This window comes from Dromaius novaehollandiae, chromosome 4, assembly GCF_036370855.1.
Source record: "Dromaius novaehollandiae isolate bDroNov1 chromosome 4, bDroNov1.hap1, whole genome shotgun sequence".
Taxonomy (NCBI): Eukaryota; Metazoa; Chordata; class Aves; order Casuariiformes; family Dromaiidae; genus Dromaius; species Dromaius novaehollandiae.
This window is the reverse complement of record NC_088101.1, coordinates 34,287,357-34,309,462: the sequence shown is the minus strand read 5'-3', so window position 1 is coordinate 34,309,462 and position 22,106 is coordinate 34,287,357. Positions and strand designations below refer to the sequence as shown.

The following is a 22,106-nucleotide window of genomic DNA, read 5'->3' as shown; positions in this document are numbered from 1 at the left end:
CACTGACTAACGTGTCTGCTTAATAGGTGGAACATGCAAATGCTGCCCTGTGTAAATTGGCTGTGAGCTTAAAAGAGGCATTGACTGTTTAAAGGCTAAGTCCACCCAAGCCAAACAGATGACGAAGGAAAGTTAGGACCCGTTTTGGTCAAATGTTAAATGTATCAGTACCAGGCACGACATAATCTGGTGCACAAACGTGGAAGTCCTGCTTGTAGCCAAAATCCCTCTGTAAAGGAGGACCTCAAATGCAATTTGTAACCCTGCCGTAAGAGTTTGGTCTTTAGATTTGGTTAAAACAGAACCCGCTTAAGGGTCGCACGTTTAGATTTAACTTTAATAGTAGTGGTTTTGTAGCTGTGAAAGAAAGTTTGTAGCAAAAAAAACCAGTCTCTTTTATCAGATGGATTTTCTAGCTCATTTTCCAGATCTTGAGATGTGAAGAACTGTACAATTTTGCCCAGCAAAAGATGCTACCTCTTTCTCTAAATAGAATTGTTACAGTTATGTTTTCATAATTTTTATGTCATGGATGTTTTTAATTCCCTGCAAAGTAAAATTTCATATAAAGATCACCTAAGGTCTTGGTGAGGCTCTCAGTGAAACATAATTTGATTTCATCCCAAATCTCTCTGGAAGAAGTTGGCAAGAAAAAAACATCAACAGGCTTTATAAACCTGGCTGTAGAATTCCTTTAAGCACGTTTTCAGGTGAGCTGAAGAATATCAGACAAAAGCTACCATATTTTCGCAAAGCCCCAAGCAAAGCAAATGAGCAAGGGTGGAATTTGTCATAAAGTCATACAGCTCTAACGGGCTCGTATGCGCTATGTGGTCTGGCGGCTGTAGCTTTCATCTTACCGTGTAGTAGCTTAAAAGCAGGTAGGGAACAGAGCCTAAATGACTTCACAGTACTGTGTTGATTTTAACTCTGTGATGAGCGTTTACAAACTTTGTTTCCCTGTGGCTTCTCAGGCGCTCCTGATAGAGCTGCCTACCTTCATGAGACTCGGTACACCTCTGCTCTACTGCCGTGTTCCCCCGTAGAGCAGGGAACCGGTGGCTTCATGACTGGATGATGGCCCATTAAGCAGCAGCAGCAGATGGTACCCAGGCCAGGACTGCTTCCTGCAGGCCCCTATAGCTGCATCCCACTGCTGCCGCGAGGGCAGAGGATGCGCACCGTGCACCTGGCCGCCTCGGGCAGCTCGCCGAGAGCTGCTGCTTCACCGGCAGGTGAAACAGGCCTCCTGCTAAGGAAGCACGAAGCTGTCTATATTTAAGGGCAATGCAGAAATTAACTGAGCAGTCGTTGTATTAACAGCATACACACAACCGTGCGAGTGCTGAAAAGCCAGGGCTAAGCCATTCCCCACGTCTTCTGCGTAAGGTATTGGCAATGCGATCGAGTGGAACTGTTAATTTGCAGTTCCTGCTTCGGGATTTTGGCCAGCCGATTGCTTCGCCCGCGGCAGAGGATGGGGCACGCAGGTGTACCAGGCCTCTCTTCGGAGGCTGAAACAGTGATCGCTAGCATTGACGGCAGGCAACCATGCTGTGCTAGCAAGCTGACGTGTCCAAGACCTTTCACTTAGCTGTAGGGTCAGGCTGGCTGGGGAACCGGGTAGCTGGCATGACACAGCAGTTTGTCCTACCTGTTTACAAAATACTGATGAGTAATGAAGCGCCTCAGTAGCAAAGAATTTACTGGATACATTCACAGCTTGGTTAACTGCAAGTCTAGTTGAATGAATGAAAAATCATAAAATCATTTGAAAAAAAGATGCTTAAAATGTATCAAAAGTAACTGGGATACCACAGCAGCACCATTGCTTATCTTATTTATTATTCATAGAGCATATATGTTTTGAAAGGTGTCCCTGGATAGCTCTGGTGATACCACCCTTTCATTCTCACAGGTGCCCTCTGCTATGCTGAGCTAGGAACATGCATTAAGAAATCCGGTGGTCACTACACCTATATCCTGGAGGCCTTTGGTCCATTACCTGCTTTTGTGAGAGTCTGGGTTGAATTGCTCATCATTCGGTAAGTGCACCATGGGTTGTCTTTATTTCTCTTCTGATGCCAACACACTTTCAATCCTAAAGAAAAATCTCAAATACATGATATGCGAAGAAATCAAATCATGATACATGAGCTGCGTTCTTTTAATAAGGTTGCTTCAGATAATTTAACAATTTCATTTTGTTTGTCAGCATTGAAACGTTCAAGAAAGTATGTTTGGGGAAAAAAAAGATTCTGATCAAACTGCCTGTCACACAAATTCAGCTACTTGTTTTACTTTTGCTAAGCTTACCATATCCATTAATGTCACTAATAATGCCTGTGCCTATATGAAGTTAGCTTGTATACACTGTAGTCAGACAGGGAAGTTACCTTTGCATTTTCTCAGTCTTGGCACTGGCTTTTGGAGCAGCTGCTATTATCTGTAGATAGAGGAATGCCTCCTAGTCAAGCTATTGCTCAGTAGTTTTTAGATTTTAAGGTACTGTGTACTCTCCATATCTCAAGTCAGGTCCCCATATTTTGTTTTTGTGGGGTGTTGGAGAAGTTACTACTTGACTACTATGAAATGCACTAATGAAAGTAAAGCAGTATAAAGTCCTTACATACATAAAGTACCCAAAGTGTTGGTTTGATGTGTAAGCCTGTGCTTCATGCAGCCCTTGACACTGTATAGGTAAATTATAATATGAAGATGCAGAAGAATCAAATCATATCAAACCAATTTTCACAATATAAGTGGATCTTCATATCAAAGCCAAAGGTAACCCTTTGAAATTTTTTTTTTTACAGTATTGCTGAGGCTGGAGAGCTTTTTACATGCAGAACAGGGCAATTCACTTATATAAAATAAATTCCAGGAACGCTCCGTTCCTGCCGCCGGCTAGTTAGCACTCCTTTCCCCTCTCTTCTTAGGTCAGAAAACGAGGCACAACGGCACAGGCCTTGTTTCCAAACCTAGCTACACTTGCAAAACATTGACAAGTCCCAGCACGGACTGTCGAGGTTAAAAGCACTAACAGTGCTGCGTCATTATGAAACTGTGAATTCTTATCTTGTATCCGGAGGAAATCGTTGTGTATGTCAGATGGTCCCTCACATCCTCCCCGCCCACCGGTAACCTCTGAATGAATTGCAGCTTTTCGATCGAATGTGATGGCAGAGCAGATGTCTCAGCCCTATGAACTTTTGCCGAAAAGGAAACCAGGTAGAGAGAAACAACCTTTGTTTTCACTGAGGGAAACACGGTGGTGGGGACATAACTATATTGTTGCACATGAGGAGATCCACAAAGGGAGCAATGTAATGAACCCCCTTGTTAACCTGCACCTTATTAGGCAGGGGGACCTTATTAACCTAGGCAGGAAGATCCACGAGAAACCAGGCTTCGTAAATTCCTCTTCTCACCAATTTTTTTTTCTATGTCAGTGTCCCGAGAGAGCCATAAAAACATTGTTAGTCATCACAGCGTGCCCCACACCCAGTAAATACTCCTCTTGCACGGGAAGAAAAATCAGTGGAGTCTTTAATCATCATATGCAAGTGGCGACAGACTTGTTATAACTTGTGATGATCAGAGCAGAGCTGCCGAAACTCTGTTTAGAGTTTTATATCCAATCCTGTGTCGGTAAACTAATTGGCTGCCGTTATCAAAGAACTTGAGACCAAACATGTATCTGTGCTTTATTTTATTTTATTTTATTTTAGTGGGAGAAGTTGCTCTCACACTTCTTCTCAGTTAAACCTTTCTTTCCCCTGAAAGATTGCAGGGTTATCAGACCCGCAGACTGGTGGAGCAGGCACAACCAAAAATAAACATTTCCTGCTCTCATATATCTTTTCAACCTCTGTTTTACAGTCTGGGGCACACTTAAACACCATGCACGTACTGATTAACTGTGCTAGCATCATCTAGGTCTAGAAGTGCCTTTCACTATGCTGTTCCTCATCCAGGACAACTCAGAATGCTTTTTCTCCCCGAGTGTCACGTTGCAGGTATATCACAGATACGTTTTTTAAAAAAATACCAGTTTACAAACAAATGAAGATGACTGTGTGAAGGTATTGTCTGTAGCGCTTGAGTATGCTGATTGCTAAATGTATAGGTTGGGTGACAGTACGCTGCCAAATAAATGACTCACTCATCTGTGGTATGTGCTGGTGGCGTTATACCTGCTCCTTTCCCTGTGGCGTTTTGTGCTACTTGTCCTCAAATGAAAGCTGCTGATTCTCTTGCTGTCCGTTCCTGAGCGCACTGGTGTTAGGGGCCTGCCAGTCTTGCTTTATGATTGCAACAGAACGGAAAATGCCCAATTCCTTCAACTACCACCTCAATTTGTGGACTACACTGCCAGCAACAACTTCCCCGAAGTGTGAGAATAGAAGAGGCGTGGACATTTATTGGAGGTGTAATTTAGGAGCTGTTTTTAAAAATGAATGTTGTGGCGCTAGGTGCCACTGCCTCTTAGAAAAGGTCTCCCTCAAATGAGAGGGAGAAATCAAGTTGTGGAAGAAGGAGCTCGAACTGAGGAAGAAAGTTGTCTGAGAAAGTGCCAAAGATCCGATCTTTTGTCTGATCTAGGGCAGTTCAAACTATTTTTGGCAGATCGCTCTATTTAAATGCTGAGAGCATGGTGATCTTCCCTTACAGACCAGAAGTAATCCGCAGAGGTAAATTCAGCGCATGTATGTGTAAAACTGAAAAGAGAACATTCAGTCCCTGAGTGTTAAGTCAACAGTCGTGAGGTCCCTTGCTGGTCGGCAAAAGGAACAATTCTTGTGCGTGTGGGATGTGCAGGCAGCAACATTCACTTGTCAGGGCAGAGACTTTCTTAGGACGACACTTCTGTTCTTTGCTCCTCTGCAGTTTGATCCAACACAATGTGTGACATTTGGTTGAGTCATCATGCTAAGAAAGTATTTTTGTTTCAGAGGCAAAAGTCTCTTGTGGAAAGTTCCTTTATCATTCAATGAAGAATAAGAACTTCTTTGTAGAATTTTTAAGCCCTTCCACAGAATTTTACAGAAGCTATATTTCTGTTAAAATTCTGGAGGATGAGTAGGATGGTCTGTAGATGGGCATTGTTTTATTAAATTCTGGAGATTTTTCATAACAAATTTGCATGGACTCTTGTTTACCTCAAAAATCACAAGAGGCAGATTCATATGCCCTTTTCCCCTTATTGCATGTTACTGTGTGATGGAAGCACAGATACCACCAGCTGAACCTAAGACGGGTAAAAGTGTCCTCACAAACCAAATGTGAACAGAACTGCTAGATATGCAGACAGTGTCTGATCTGAGGCACAGGGTAAAGTGCTCTTAATACATATATTAATTCTAGGCTTCTGGCAAACAGTTTGCCTGTCTGAAAGAGCAAGGCTTTATGAATATGATGAGTATTTCCAATTTGTAAATGCAAGAACCACATGCCTGCCTTCCTTCCTTCCTATTTCTTTGATGCATGGAAGATGTTTTCTGTACTTGAGGGATTTTTGCTCTCACTTGCAGTGCTGGGAAGTTGTTAGTCAATAAAAGGAACAAATGTTTTAAAAGTCTGTTTCTATTTTAGCAAACCCCATTTTCATTCAGAAAAACTTGGGCGTTTTTTGGATACTTATTTCAGTAAAGCAGAATTCTCAGCTCCATTGAAATTAATTTGCTCCTATCTATGAGGGGTGAGATATATCTGCCACTAAAATACAGTCCTCATCAACTTTTACACATGGTTTTGCCCATGTTATCTAGTTCTGGCCACATTCACTTCAAGCGAGTGAATGAAGATTTGTATTGATACGTTTCTATTCTATTTATGGCCACTTCACAACATGAAAGTTGCAGGAATGACTTCATCCTGCTAAGAAGTGTTGCTGTCAAGATCAGAACCACTAAGCACAGCTAAACTGTTTATGATTACCTGATGATCTCTGTTACATTCAGAAATCATGGTACACGGTAGCACAGTTACAAATATGCACCAAAATTAAGTATAGTTCACAGTTCTGTGATAATAAACTTACAGTATGATCCCATGTGAATATTGCTTACCTACTATTGTAGATTAATTTTGTGATTTTTTTGTTTGTTTTTACTTTTTATCCTAGCCCTGCTGCCACAGCAGTGATATCGTTGGCATTTGGACGCTATATTTTGGAACCCTTCTTTATGCAGTGTGAGATCCCAGAACTTGCAATTAAACTTATTACAGCTGTTGGTATCAGTAAGTATCCAATTTTAGGGGAGAGTAAAGATGATGTAAACTAAAAAATAAATAATCACACGCTGAACAGGTAGTCATCTGATGTGACTTATTACAGAATGACTGTGCATTCAGTGCCAAGGGCATCAGCACGATGCTTTGCCTGGATATGTGTGTTTGTGAGCATACGCAGTAGTGAAAAAATGGCAGAGCTTCTTAATGGCAGGGAATATCTATTGCCAAGCCTCATTCTGTTGCCACTTGAATTAACGGCAGGACTCTCATTACTTTGGTGGAAGCAATTTCAGTCCCTAAAGAGACGGTGAGCCAGTGCCAGAGATATGGGGAACAATTACTCGATCTGAAGGGCTTTGCAGTGCTTCTGTTTTAAGAGGCAATTGTGTGCCAAGTGCAATACGGAGAAGTAATGTACTTCTCTTGACTGGCCCACAGGCAACATGAAACCATCTTCACAGGTCCCACCCTGTCCTGCACAGCAACACAAACCTATGGGTGTGCTTGCAGCTCAGGGCGCAGAAACCCAGCTGACTTTGGGAGCAGGGTGTACAGTTCAGTGAAAGTGCATGTGTGTTACCAGTAGCTCGTCCTACTCTATCTAACTTTGCAATTTGTGTAAATGGACCATTTTGGGAGACAGAGAACGGACAACTGCCAGTGGAAGTAGGGGGGCTCTGTCTAGACCAGCAGCCTTACAGTGTACCCAGGCCAGTGTGTGAGGCTGAGTGAAAGGAGAGGACAACCTGGATGTGGATGGGACTCTGGGGTGGTGTGTGTAGCGCTAAAGATGGTTTCAGATTTTGAATGGTCACCAGGGATCCCCCCCCATGCACACCAGAGTACAGAGTAGACCTGAGCAATCAGAAACAGACTGTTCCTTTCAGTTTGGTCTGTGCACACATCCAAAACAAAAGGACTGGAAAACAGAATTAAGACATGCAAAATGATCAAAGGCACATGAGAGACCACTTTAATTTTGCACCATAATAGGTTCAGACGGCTTTTTCTTTCTTTGGGGTAGAGAGTTCAATTGACATTGAAATTTCCAGTCTCCAGGTTACTACGATTTTTTCTGTAGAAGTTCTCTTGATAGGAATTCTGTTCTACCAGGAGTGTTAAAAAAAAATCAGTATGTGACCACATTTCTTTCTGACTTAATTATGCACAAACTATAGGTTTCACAGGAATAATTGAATTAAGAGCTTGAGTTTTGAGGTCAATGACTTTTTATAGTTACATCTGTCTAAAATATTTTAGTAATAGATAAGGGTGAAACAGATGTTCAATAACTTCAAGGTCACTGAGAAAGAAGGAATGTGAAGTGAGGACTCCATTAAAGTGTTTTGTTAAGTGCATGTGATTCAAACACAATACGTGAACAATTTAAAATAGGTTTTTATTACTTTTAATTTAATTGAAAATCTGTGTGCTAAGCCAGGGTTTCATGAAGTAATTAAACAAAGAAGTAGCATTGCAGGGGGGTGGAGTTATGCTGAAATAATTACACCCTAAAGGGAGGTAGGAGTTTACAGCAGACTGTTCCTATGGTGACTGCGGGTTTGTGCAGAGCAGGTAGGATGAGCTGCTGTTTCACAGAAACTAGAGATTCTCGTAGAAAGTTTGTAATCGTGAATGGGACAGTGCTGGGGAAAACAGCGATATGTGAGATGAGGGTTTGCTTTTATTCTTTGCAGTGTGCGTTACAGTGGAGTTTAATTTGTAGTAGTTTTTGATCATATACTGCACTTAGGTACAGGGATCTGAGAGTGTATGACTTATTTTGGTATTGTCTGAATTAGTTATTGTGGTAGCAGTTATGATGAATTTTTTGTATTATGAATATAAGCAGAGTGATAGGCAAGATTAGGATCTTTTGGGGCCGAACAGACATACTGGAGCCCTAAAGATCTTATAATCCAATTTAATGGTGCCACAGGCAGCGTTTGCTTTCCTTGAAAATTTTAAATTAATCAGAAAGTCAGCTGACGTGCCTTTTGTCTTCTTATCCGTTTCTCATCCCTTCTCCTATTGCCTGTGTCTGATGACAGTGTGTTTGCTGCATATCTCTTATCTTTATTGCATGGGGAGAAAGGTGGTAAGAAGCACCATTAAACGCCATCCTTGAATGAGACTTTGTTCTGAAGTTTTACCTTGTCATTTCTGATCACACAAGAAAGGGCTGGAATAGATTTTGAAAAGTCTCCAGGCTATCCCCTGCCCCCAAACACAATCAGCTTATCTAAACATTTTCTGACAGATGTTTGTCTAAACTGGTCGTAAAACCTCCAGTGAGGGAGTTTCTACAATCTCTCTGAGTATTGTATCCCATTTTTTTCCTATCCTTGTCTCAAGAAAGCTTTTCTCATTTTTTTCCTCCTAAACCTCCCTTTCTGCAATTTAAACCTATTACTCCATGTCTTACCCACAATGAATACGGAGAACAGTTCTTTCTTTCCTCCTTACGGTCACCTCAGCAAACCAGGTTTGGGCAGTAAGGCTGGGCCAGGTGGAATAGTGCATAACGACTCTGTGCACCGCCAAGAGTGGTATTAATGATTCTGCAAGGAGTGCCATGCCTTTTCAAGAGTTGCAAAGATGGAGGAGACCGGGATTATGATGGGGAGTGGCAGGTACTGATGCTCCTCTCCTGGCTGCAGCCCGTACTGCCCCCACTATTGCACCTCAGTGCCTCTGTGGTATGGTGGGAGCCGCGGTGCTGCAGAGGTGATGTAGATGAGAGGAGAGCTAAAACGGGAACCTTCTGGAGAAGGGGACTCTTAAGGAAGTCTCAGTATTGGTTTATTGCTGTATAGGAGGAAAGCATATGCTGGGGACAAAATTCCCCTTGAAATCACACCTGCCCTGAGCAATTTTGAGCAAGCAAATTTTCTGTCCTGGGGTATTGTGATTCCCTCCACTGGGCCACACAGATGATTAGTTATTTTTCAGAAACAAAAGGTCCAAATGTGTCAATGGCCCCAGGGGTCATGGAGGAAAGGGTGCTTGTGGGCTTGTCTCTCGAGATCCCCCTGCCTTCTGAGTCTCCTGCGCTGCAGTGGGATTTTGCTGCCTGTTTTTTTCAAACTTAGAAATCACTTTAATTTACTCTGTATTTTTCAAGTCATCTCTGCAAGGGGGAAAAACCCAGGCAAACAGTGCGTATACATATCTCGGTCTATTTGTCAGTCTGCCGTAAATTTTTTTAAACTCAGTCATTTTAACCAAACCTGAGAGAAGAGTAGATGTCTCAAAGATATTCAGTTACTATAATTTCTATGAAAGTAAGTGTCCAGGTAGAGGAGAGGAACCTGTGCCCCAGCATAGGGAAGAACTCCAAAAGAAAGTGCGCATAGAGAAGAGGCCTTCTAAATATCCAACTGTGGGAATTGCTTCAGCTGGAGCTTTGTATCCTTGGACACAACAGCCCTATGGCGCAAAGCAGTAAGCACATGGGCTTTCTCTGTTCTGATGCTGAAGACACTCTCTTTTAGGAGAAACGTTTAGAAATTCATTTCTCTTTTTAAATGAAAGCTGATAGACTCCTCCATATTTATAGTTTCTTCAATTAAAGAAGAGCTTTGCAAAGCATGGTGATTGTGCAAAAAAAAAATCTGTGTTCATTTATTGCTTTATTTCTATCCTCTAATTCTACTCCTAATGGTAAGCTTAAATAAATTAATAACAGTGAGGGATAAATTATACTGTGTAAAGATATTGAACTGTATTATTGCTATATAACCTGAATAGATATGCAATCTTAACCGAGTCAGTTCTAATCTTTTTACTTGGTCTGTGTATCAGAAGAAGGCTGATAAACAGGTTTCAGCTATTAAAAATGGAGAGGCTTCGAGCAGGTTACCAACTCACACGTGCTTTTAAAGTTTTAAACTCATTCGTGCATATTTGGGGCATTTGACACCACACTAATGTAAAATTTCCATTGTTTTGGAGGTCTGCTACAAAAACAGATGAGGGTTGGAGACAATAGTATGCTTGAAAAGTGAGGTCAGCTGTACAGATCTATCAATATTCGCTGGCAAATATTCTGGAAAGTTTTGCTGGCATAAATTGGGTGTGTATGTGAGTCTATAATTAGTTCCCTTTTTTTCCCAGCAAGGCAGATGCTGTGGATGTTGAACTCTCCTGCTGACAGATTTCAGACAAGCAGTTAAATTAAGACATCTCTTGGCTGCTGGAGTAGCAAAAGCTGCTCTGATGGGTGCTTTTGCGCCTCCTGCAACTCCATTTTAATTGATGCATTAAAATCCACAAATTGAGATATTTTTGCTTAGTGTGGGCTCTTTCTGCTTATGAGTGCCATGGCCATAAAAGTCTGACAAGTTAGTGGAGGGTAGCTCCCCTTGCAGCTCCCTGCTGCGGCAATGGTACGTATGCATGAAAGTAGGCCAGGATGTAATGCTACTGCTGCTTCTCCCATTAGATTTCATTATCCTTTTACGGCTGTGGCTATGTGAAGGAAAAAAGATTGTGAAAAGCAACATGATCAGTGTTACCGTTGTGTTTGATGGTTCATGAACGCCATTTTGTTCTCCCTCTATGCTTTCCTGGATTAGCATTCGTCTCGCTTTTAGGTGGCTATTTAGTCTGAGCTAATTGCCTATGCTCACTATATAGTCAGTGGAGAAAGAGAGAAAAGAGAGAGAGGTCCTGAAGGCAACTCATCTCATCTTAGATAGGCTTCAGAAAGAGGTGCTGTTAATCACCCTCTGGAGGCATATATCTCTTCACTGAGGATGGAAGGAGACTAGATGCCTAACTTTTAGTTGGCAAATTTAGAAAAGACGAGTCCCACTTTTACTGTCCTTTTGTCTGGGGAGTTGCTGCTTCCTTCTGATCTTCGCTGTGTTTCTGTATCAGAGTCTCTGCAATGAGTTTCTTGAAGTGTCTCCATAAGAAACTATTCATAGAAGAGTGGTTGAATAATGACCCTCGACCCAAGATACAACTTCCGCCTTGAATGCTGGCACAATTGCTTTATCATTTTCCCTCTCTGAACTTTCTTCATGACTTTTTCCTCCATTGCCTTTCACTGTCCGGTTACTAACATAACCTGTATGCTGCTGATACATGATGTAATTATAAACCCCACTAATGTCCATCATGCACATGCAACTGCAAAGATTAAATATTATAAAGCTGTAAATACTTATAGTCCATTAAGCTCAGTCCAATAAAATGAAATTCTGGAAAAACAAACTCAGACTCAAAATCTCAGATCTTCTGAGAACTTCTCAGCTCTGCAACCTGAGCTAGCTAGAGCATGTAGCTCTGCGAGATCTCTTATAGACCACCATTGAACCTAATGGCACCATGCACTGGGCCGACTGCAGGTATGGACATCCTCCGTCTTCCGGATTAAATCCGGATCATTGCAGGGCCCATTTTGCATGCTCCAGTCAGTCAGAAAGCCTCCGCTGAACCGTTTTGCTGACTTGAACTCGCAGTCAGGGATGGAGAATGCTTAATGCAACCTGCTCACAAGCTTTGTCTTGTGGAAAAGGAAAATTACTATATACTGAATTTTCCAGAAAATTTGAAATAAGCCAGTGCTTGTTTATGGCACTGAATTTTCTTCATAACTGAAGCAGTGTTGGTGAAATAGCTATTTTAAATACCTTTTGCTTAAGCAGCTATAAAGCATATGAGCACCTTTCCTACCTTTTTGCCCTGTAATCAAGCCCTAGTAAAGAGGGGAAGCATCAGTCAGCACTAATATTCAGCAGCAACCTGGAGGAAGCTTTCAACACTTATATAAATGAAGTTATGTCAGGGTAATGTTGGGACAATAAAATGGAGAATCAGGCCCCTGGGATTTTCTGTTCCCTGCCAAGTATATATATACAAGGAAGTAATGAAGCAAAAAAAAAGTATTTGGATCTTGAGTGATACTTTGCAGAAGCCTGGGTGATTTTTTTTGACTCAAAAAAGACCTCTGAGTTCTGAAATAGGGTAAAATACAGAAATTGGAAAGCATTTTGTCCTTCAAAATCTTTTTTGTTGAAAAATACAAATTCAGTGATGTTGCATGTTTATGTCAATTTTTGTTTGTTTAAGTGTGTGAGCCCTGCTTTCCCAGGTAAAATTTCCATGAAATACTCTCTGTAGAAATTTTTTTCTGGGATTTTAATTGTAATTAAAATGTCTAAAAATACACTGGAATGGAGGTCACCTGCAATTTTTCCCACTTTTCTATTAAACCAAAGCTAATTGGGTTGCAACTCTTGCTATGCTACCTAACGCAAACTAGCTTCCAGGCTCTGGTGGGACACACTGACTTGTGATTTTATGCGTCCCATGATGTGTGAGATGGCTGATTATACAGATCAACAAATGCTCTTGAGAGAGTTTTAAATAAGGAAGGATTCTGATGAAAAGCTAATTCATTAGTTCCATACTATGGAAGGAAAGAAAAGATCAATGAACAGGCTTGTGTTACCACATCCACCTTTCTCTGTAGCCAAGGGGAAAATGACTTTTTTATCTAATGAAATGGCCTATGTTTTCCATTCATTTGGTAAACATCCATTTATCCAAACTGTTTTATTTATTCTATTTTGCCAGAGTGATCATTTAAATAAGCTAGAATAAGTGACATTAAAATTGTAAGACTTACTGTTTTCCTGTCAGTCAATGCTCTAGTAAAGGCCAGAAAATGCCCTCACTGACCCAGAAGGACGTGTGAGTTGAGGCGGCAGGATGTAATAGCACTTCTCGCTTATGTCTCTTCATGTTGGTGAGGCACAGACCTGCCCCTTGTTTTCAAGCAGTAAAAAGTCTCTGCTCCTTTACCAATTCCCAGCAAGGAGGGGAACATTACTGGGCCTGGGGCCCTCCTGTGCCTCCTCTGGTGTGGCTTTAGCGGAGGAGAAATAGCAAAGAGAGGAGCAGGTGTAAATGAGCTAGTGAGTGACAAATTTATGCGGGACCTAAATGGGGGTGAGAAAGTTTAATGGGATTATTAATTGTTATTGTTTTCCGAAAAGGCAAATCTCTAATCAAACCAGCACCAATGCAGAAATCTGGCGTGACAGGGGTTGTGCAATTAATTTTTTTCATCCAAGGCAGGGTTCTGTCAACCCATCATCGACCAACAGCTAGCAACGCTGAGTAAATGAAGCTTTAATTTGGTGCAGAAGGAGCCAGGCAGAGAATGAAGAGATGGATGGGCAGAGCAGTGGGTCAGAAAGGGGCTCAGCTCATGCGTTTCACAGGGAGTCTGGAAGGGAAACATGAGAAGTAGGAGGGGAGCAGATGGAGAAGGTTATTAGGGTATTTCCTTTAATGCATCAGAACCTACTGTTTGTGCAGCCTCTCTATTGGCGAATAGTTTTGCGGTGATTTCAGTGGCATGAGTATTTTTCTCTGACTTTTCTTTTTCTCCCTTGCAGCGTTGGTGATGGTCCTGAATAGCACAAGTGTCAGCTGGAGTGCCCGCATTCAGATTTTCCTTACCTTTTGCAAGCTTGTAGCAATTCTGATAATTATAGTCCCTGGAGTTATCCAGCTAATTAAAGGTATGAAATGAAAAGTAAATGCTTTTAAAGTGCTTTTATCTTTACCCTCCCCAGTCTTTCCCCACCTGCCTCTGCCAAATACTGCTTATAGCAGTAGAATCTCTTAATTAGTCTCTGCTTGTTTAACTGAAGCTCTGTGCTGTCAAGTAACTGTTTAGCAGTGGAACTACACTGGGATGAACTGGTATTTCCTTCAAGCATGCCAATGAGACTACTCAGATCAGACTCCGTTTTCAAATGAGCGGCAGGATTGCTTTTCTGTGGGTAGATGGCATTTGGCGTGAACTCTGGGAAAGGGGCAGACTCGGTTGCAGTGACCGGGAAGCGTGCCCATCTTCAAAGCATGGTCCAGCCTGAAAGTGCTCTCCAGCCAGAACACGTCTCCTTTAGCCGCACCACCATGAAGTCCTAGTCTGTGTCTGTGGTGTCGGGGGATCAAAATCAGGGAATGTGTGAAATGGTCAGAACACTGGAGGCTGCTTTGCCACTGTGGTCATGTAAATCGTGAAGGCTAATGTCTGATCAGTCACTGGGGACAGCTGCAGTTATTCATTATCAGAGTTGAATGTATGAGTTAAAGGCGGTGTCTTGGGGAGAGACACTGTAGCTAGCCAGGTATTGTTTTTACAGACTTCCTCGCTGCAACTTCTTGGGATGCTCACGGCGCCTGTGTGCTTTACTTCTTCCAAGTGAAAGACTAAAACATACAGCTAAAGGTTTGGGGCTCACCCAAGCCTAGGAAAGGAAAGCAGAAGAGTTCAGAAGGCCAGGGCTACTCTACAAGCTTTGTTGAAGTTGCCACATGAGCAAGAAGGGTGAGCAGACACCTCTGTCCTCCCAAGCTGCGCTCTGCGCGCGCCAGCTGCATGGATAAGGCTATGTAGGCCTTTTCTTGGCTTTGTGGAAGTCATCTGGGTGGAGTAACGCTGGCAGAAAAACTCCCTTTGCTGGCATATGCTCAGCTAGCTGAAGAAGCTCTTCTGATGCAGCTCTAGCAGCAGAGGTTGTGAGTTGGAGACAAGCCCCAGCTCATTCACGTTATAGTAATGGTAGATAATAACTACGCAAAGCGGAGGGAGCCATTCAGTGCAGAGGGTCAGAAAGGGGAACAGTTTTTAATGAACTGGTGGCAGATTTTATCTAACAAAACTTATCACAACTGTTGGTTCAGTCCCCGGGGAGGTGCTTTTATTGTGCTTCACAGAGCCTCCAGTCTGCGTCAACAGCACAGTGCTTGCGCTCTGCAGTGAGCTCAGGGCTTCTCGGGGACACAGGCAGCTCTCTGTGGTTACCAGTAGTCTCTGAAATAAGTTTCCCTACGTAGGGCTCTGCTGATTCACTGTTTCTGTTTTCGTGTTTTTCACTTTCTTTCTGGCAGTTGCAATGCCTGTTTTCTCACTGCCTTTTGTGTTCAAGATTTCTCTCCATTCCCATCTGCCCCTCATCTTTCTGTACCTTTGGGGCAGGCCAGACCTGGATTTGGCTGGGTTCTGCCACCCTTTCATGGCTCAGCCAGTAATTACCGATCCCCCACTGGGACCTTCCTCTGGCCTCGGTCCTCCCTCACTCCAAAATCCTCCACTTCAGTGGGAATTTTGATAAAGGGCTGAGTAAAAACTGATTAAAGAGTTGAGAATTTGACCCATTGCTAATTTAGGTCTGGATGAATTCTGCTTCTTCCTGCTGCTTTTCTGCAGAGGTTTATAGCTGCTCAGGAAATCAGGCATACTGCAGGGAGATCTTACAAACCATAGACCACCTGGTAAAAGAATAATGGAATAACATGACTCAAGGGTCATTGCAAAGACACACAATTAAAATTTGTAACTTGGATTTTGGTGCCCAGCAAATTCCTCCTCAGTAGAGTCTGTTACAATATTAAATGAACTATATTCTTAATCAGGCTTTGTGGAAACTCTTTGTTGCATTGTTCAGCTATGAATATTCATATGCTAGGAAGGAGGAAAACTTTGTGTTTATTGAGGTGGAGTGGATGTGTGCTGATGGGGAGATAACATGTTTTGTCTATATGTCTATATGTTACCCCATCACTGAAAGTACATTCAAAACAATCTTTACTGAATATTAGGACTCGGAGTGAGTGTGATATTTTGGAAAGTGTCTTTGGCAATCACCTATTCCTGCATCCTTCCTGCTATTTGCCAGGCATTATTTTCAAAATGGTAACTCTCAAATGATTGCATTTCTGGATACGTAGTTCTTTCTTAGTAAAGTATAAGACACAGTGATGAATATTATGTGGGAGGGAATTACTAAATGCTAAGAACTACACTGGTAGGAAGGTTTTAGATATGGGTTTTGCTTGCTTTAAAAATGTTGCCTGTAAGTGAAATGCTAGCAATATTCCTTCTGGTTAAAATGTTAACAAACAAGTGAAGTTTTTCACAGCGGAAACTGCAGCGCTCATTCTGCTCCTTCGTGTTGATGTAAGGCACTGCTGGAGACAACAGTGCAGTAACAGTGTCATCAAGCCCAGAATGCTTTGGAAAAACCTAATCGGTCAAATTCTGCTTTTGCGGGACTAGGAGCACCACAAGCACAAGCCTTTCACAATTGCTGGCAGGATCTGGCTGCGAGGGTTGGGTTGGAAATTAAGGTCAAGGGTAGAACTTGAAGTCAGCGACCTGTTTGGGTGATTAAATGTTCCATAGTGTGATATATTTATTTGTTTTAAAGTAGTAGGTGACCAAAGAGCTTATTTTTCGATATTGTTTCTGTTGATCTTGCAGGAGAAACACAGCACTTTAAAAATGCCTTTACAGGGAATGATGCCAGTGTTATGGGGTTACCACTTGCTTTCTATTCAGGAATGTATGCTTACTCAGGCTGGTAAGTTGTTCAAACCTATAAGTACTTGTTCTGAAACAAACACTAATATGCTCTAACAGAGGCATTTATTTTTATAAAAAGTTGAGTAGCACATTCTACATCTTATGTCAAACTGCATCATGTAGTGAGAGGAGATCTTGCCACTTCTCCATATGCTGGGTAGTTATCCTGCAAGCAGCCCTGTTAAGGAAAGAGGAATCTTTTACAATAAACAATATGTGAACACTCACTGCTCTGTAAAAAAAATCACAGACATATTTCTGTTCTTAAGATTAGAAATAAAGGCAACAAGAAAAGAATGTTCTTGAATTCTCATTAGCTATTTTAATAAAAGGCTAAAAGTGATAATAAAGCTTTGATTTTGTTGAATAAGTCAGTAATTACACGGAAAACAGATCTACGAGCTGTGAAAAAGTTATGGAGCTCCATCACGCTTGTGTGGACTTCAGCTTCTGCTTTGTAAAAGCGGTATTTAAAGAGCAAGAAAGGAACCATTATAACCAGTTAGACCACAAAACAAGGATAAAACCCGTATTCTTATGACTTTTGCTCTAACAGATAGGACCTTGCTTAACAAGAAGTGCAAGTGGCTTCAACAGAAGTTAAGTGCTATTCATTGTGAGCGGAGGCATGAGAAGTTGCCTTCAAGTAACCTGCTCAGAACTTGCTTTTAAGTCTGTTCCCTCTCCTCTGCCAAACTAGGAGACAGCTGGTTTGAAAGATGCTGCTGTCCTTCCCATCTCCCTTACAATTTATCCCTGCTTAGTGAGGGCTCCACACTGCACAGTGCCAATGTGCTTTGCAGCAGAAGTGTGGAGAAAGACTACAATGCGCAGGCAGCATTTATTTTGAGATAGCTTTGTCTGCAGGTCTCTCCTTTCCTTTACGCAGCCTCACAGGCGGTAGGGTCCTTTACCTCGCACAAAAGACGAGGGCTGAGTGATAAGGGCTTTATTTGATTTTGGGGGGACAATGGGCTGAGTATTTGAATTCTCTGCTGGTCTGTAACTCCTCGGTTGCAAGAGCATTATAAACATACACACTGAGGTACTGAACAGAACTTTTATATTAAATGGGGGGGGGGGGGACCCAAGAGAGTCTGGAGCCTTTATCTGTGATAGATATATATAGAAAAAAGAGCCTGGCATTTTGAAGCCTCAAAGAAATTGAACTGATTATATGGACAGTTTCTACCTTGCTCTCTCCCTCTTCCTCTTACAACCACCTCTCTCTCTCATATCTGTACATGTTAGGATTCTTGCTTTTAAAATATTACCCTTGCTGTACATGTTTGTAAGAGGACAATTTTAAAAGCCCTTTAATATTCACTACTGAGGCAGAGTTTGCTTACTGCAAAATGTGACATCAAAAATACTGTTATTTTTCTGTTGTTTCTTGCCCATTTCTTTCTCCTTTTCACCTAATATTCCAAACCCCTAAAATAAAAATCTTCTCTGTTTTTCCTTTGCACCTTCTGACTTTTTTCCAAGGTCTTTATTTGCCACTTATAAAAGAAACTAGCAGGAAAAGATCTAATTTGGCTAGTGATTCTTCCAAGCTGCCTATTTGTCTCTGTCACCAGCTCAAATTGATTGCCTCGGAGCCCAGCAGAGCAGACCATTAAGTGGAGTGTCAATACCCTTGCGCTGTCAGTTGCAGGGGGCTAAATCAATCCAATAAGCTGAATGTGAAGGAGCATTGCAAGCATTGCTGTTGTGTCCCAGGACGCTGGCAGAATTTGCCTATGGCACTATTAACATTTAATGATACCACTTTAAAATACAAAACAAGGCTAGTATCACCTATGTATGTCAGCTCATCCTGCAAAGAGCAAGTGTAGTCTACTGGGTATATAAAATGGTGGGTGAAAAAGGATGAGTAGAGAGAATGCAAGGAAATAGGTCTTGCATTAATCACAGGAGTGATGCAGGACCACCTAATTAAAGAAGGGCACAAGTAGCTAAATATCTTACTTCTCACAACCCATCTCTCCCTTAAAGTACCCCTCCCCCCTTCAGGTGCTTGAGGCACCGGCAAGTAAAGAAACAGGCGCTGAGGTGGATGTGTAAGATGGCAAGTCTAACGTTACGGATTTTCATGCTGGGTCACAAAACCTCATAGTTCAGTGGTTAAGTGTAAACTTGTTCTGCTAACCCAGATCTGTTCCAAGAGCTGTGACAGAGAAAAATTCCCGCAGACTTTCTACAAGATCAGGTATCATCTGTTTATCCTCTGTAACACTAAGCTGGGTCAGATAACATTTATCTTCCTGTTTCTGGCCTAAAAGGAGAAAGCCTGCATAAACACTGTATTGACTGGTCTGCTCAATTAGCCCAAATGTGGCTTTGCGCCCGAGCTTGATCCAGGCACCCCCGCGTGACCCAGCGGTGCGCAGCCCTGATGTTCATTCCCCCAGGACAGTGGGTTCAGCGACCTTGAGGCTTGCGGTTGGTTTGTGTGCAGGGCTGAGCCCCATGAAGAGTTATTGCAAATTCGCACATGTATGTGTGTCTTGCATGCTGCTGGGACGCAACCGCAGCGCAACCTGCTCTGGGGGTTGTGCAAGGGTATGCAGGACTAGTATCTTGCGTTTGCGATTATATATGCATCGCACTAGCATTAAAATCCTGGTTTTAGGAGCTTTTTTTGAGGCTTCATCTATTCTTGTTGCTGAAAAGACCTTGCTGAGCACCCTGATAAGACTTTTTGCTGATATAACCTGAAATGTAAAAGCCTTTACGTTGTTTGTGTGTGTCTGTGCACACAATTAGGGTTAGCCATCATTTGTGCAATACGTCAGGGGAGAAAGCGTAATGCCATTCCACGCAGGCATTACATAGCTTTTGTCTTTTTGTTTGCCTTATTGTCTTTCCCAAGAATTAAAAAGCAAGCTTTGCTTCCCGAATGTGAGGATGAGGGAACATTAAACCCCACGCTCTCCTTAATCCAAAGGTGGGGCTGCAAAGACTCTGCCGTAATTAACAGCGCTGCTTAACTAAAAGCACCTTGTCGATTCTTTGGGAAATTAATTCAGAATCAGCATTTACCAACCCCTTATCATACATTTTGTAACTCTTTTTTCTAGGTTTTACCTCAATTTTGTTACTGAAGAAGTGGAAAACCCTGAAAAGTATGTACCTAATGTTTTTCTTGACTTCTGAAAAACGGTTATAAAATTTAAAATGCTATAGGAGAAGTAGTGATCTTCAGAAATACTGCATGCTGGTCAAGTTGCTTGCTTTCCAGCAGATCTGATATCTGTTTGAATTGCAACTGCTTGAAGATTTGCTATTTTTGGCCTGTCATGACCTTGTTATGTATTCTGCTTTTATGTGCACAGAAAGCAGAAAACTAAGTAGATCTCCAGGGCTCTGATTCTCCCCCTCAGGATACAAGTAACTATCAGTGGCTTCTTTCAGTGGCAGTTTCTGGTATCCTGTCAGGGAAATCTTGCCCAAGAAACTTATCTGGTGCAATATTTGACAGTTTTGCTGTGTTTAAATATTAATCAAATACTTAGTTCTACTTGTTTTAGATGTCTCAGAGTCGCAGGGTCTTGAATACACACAGCACAGCATCCGATCTAATTAAGCCTAACTGGGAATATTGGTGGGAGCCTGTTTCGAACCAGAGTCGAGCACTCTCAAATCACCTGTCTGTAAAATATGGAAAGAAAAGCTGTGTTGTTATGGAGAGTTTGATCTGGCAGATCTATTTCGGTAGATACATTTTGGAATATGCAACCAGCAGTAAGACAATGTTAGTCCTTTCTAAAAATTATAGGAACTATGTCTTCTCGAATCACACTTTTTCCTTTGAGTAAATCATTTATGTGATAACAATTATTGGATTGATATCAAATACTTAGGTTTTTTTAATAAGATACCTAGCTTGATACCAAACAAATTACTGTTTAAAAAGGCCCCTAGCACTGTGCACTCAATGAATTACAAGTTGCATAATTAAGACACATTAAAAAAATCATCATCAGTGGGGAGCTGGTTGAAAGTTTTTAGATGGTTTCTTCAGTCCGAACAGACAGAAGACTGGCAAATCCTGTTGTTTCAGTGTCTCTGCAGGGTGCTAGATGTTAACGGGCTCTTTGATGTGATGTAAAACATGGAATTTACGTCTGGAAGCTGAAACCAGACAAATGCAGGTAGAAAACACAGTGTTAATATTTAACAAGGAGGTTGACTAACCACTGGGAAAAAATACAAGTGTCACTGTTGGATTCTTCACTCTTAGTCTTCAGTTTGGGATAGAATACCTTTCTGGCTTTAGTAAAACACAGATTATTTGGCTCAGTATACAGGTAGCTGGCTAACGCTTAGCAGTCCTGCGACACACAGGAAATCAAGCTAGATAATCTAGTAATGAACCTAGGTTTAACCAGTAAGGATCTGTGTGTTTTGTAAAGTCAGGGGAAACAGATATTTTAAAAAGCACCTGTTTTCATGCTGAAAAATCATTTCATGGCAGACTGGCTTAAAAAGAAATATGGAACCAAATAAATGAGTTAAATGATTGTGGTCCAAGACGTAGAATGCTTCAGGAGAGCCTGAGGAGACGGATTAGTAGTCAGAGCCTTGGTGACGTGATCAAAAGCGTTTGCTAGAAACAATTAATATAATTTGTAAATTATCAAGCGATTACCATCAGTGCTGTATGATGTCTTGAAACATGCATGTGCCTGCCACCCTACAGGGCTTTTCATATGGTTAGGTCTCTCTGCAGTCCCCGTAATTATATGCTGGGTAGCTGAAACTCTTGGTAATTTCTTTTTTCGCTCTTTTGGTTTATGTTGACTTTTGTGTGTGCGTGTGTTGCTCATGTTAGACGAGCATATATTTTTGAACGTGTTGCCCTCTGCTGCTTCGGACAGAAAGATGACGCTCTTTTTCCTAACTAAGCACCCGCCGGACCACGTTGCATTGCAGCTAAGGACAGTGCGGGCTGGATCCTGGTTTCCTGGTGGCCGGGGTGCGAGGGAGGGAGATGCGCTCCTTTCTGCCGCAGCTTGGCGGATCTGCTCTTCGCTCCGGCTACCCCTGGGGAGCTGCCGAAGGTGCAAGTCGCAGGGCCGGGCTAGCCCAGCTGACCCGCTATATTCCATTAAAGGAGAGCTCTGGGAAGAGACGGCTCATTTTTACAAGTGTAACGTTGTTTCCTCCTGCCACAAAGCTGTTCAGGCTTCACTTCTTCACTCTTTTTGGGTTGCGGTTTGAGAGGGCGATAAAGGAAGATGCACGGTGTTTACAGCAGCGTGTCTCAGCTCACAATCTCCACGGGAGGGTACAAATATACAGTAGAAGAGACGGGGTTTTTAAACATTACCCAACAAAGCTGGCAGATGGTAACTGGACTAGCTGGATCGCTACCTTCTAGGCTGAAGGAGACCTCAGTGCCACCTGTAAACGGGCCTTTTAGACCCCTATGAACATGAAACAAACAAATGAAATGTCAGGAATATTTTTTTAT

The 22,106-nt window shown here is 42.1% G+C and overlaps 1 protein-coding gene across 1 annotated transcript in view; it reads left to right on the top strand.

Annotated features, from left to right (window-relative positions):
• The window catches only part of SLC7A11 (solute carrier family 7 member 11), a 61,322-nt gene that overhangs the window by 1,476 nt on the left and 37,740 nt on the right, over window positions 1–22,106 (top strand). Inside the window, exons 2-6 of the mRNA XM_026106154.2 lie at window positions 1,919–2,045; window positions 6,128–6,243; window positions 13,650–13,775; window positions 16,526–16,625; window positions 19,711–19,755. Of these exons, the coding sequence (XP_025961939.1) occupies window positions 1,919–2,045; window positions 6,128–6,243; window positions 13,650–13,775; window positions 16,526–16,625; window positions 19,711–19,755 (514 nt within the window). The remainder of the gene's footprint in view (window positions 1–1,918; window positions 2,046–6,127; window positions 6,244–13,649; window positions 13,776–16,525; window positions 16,626–19,710; window positions 19,756–22,106) is intronic.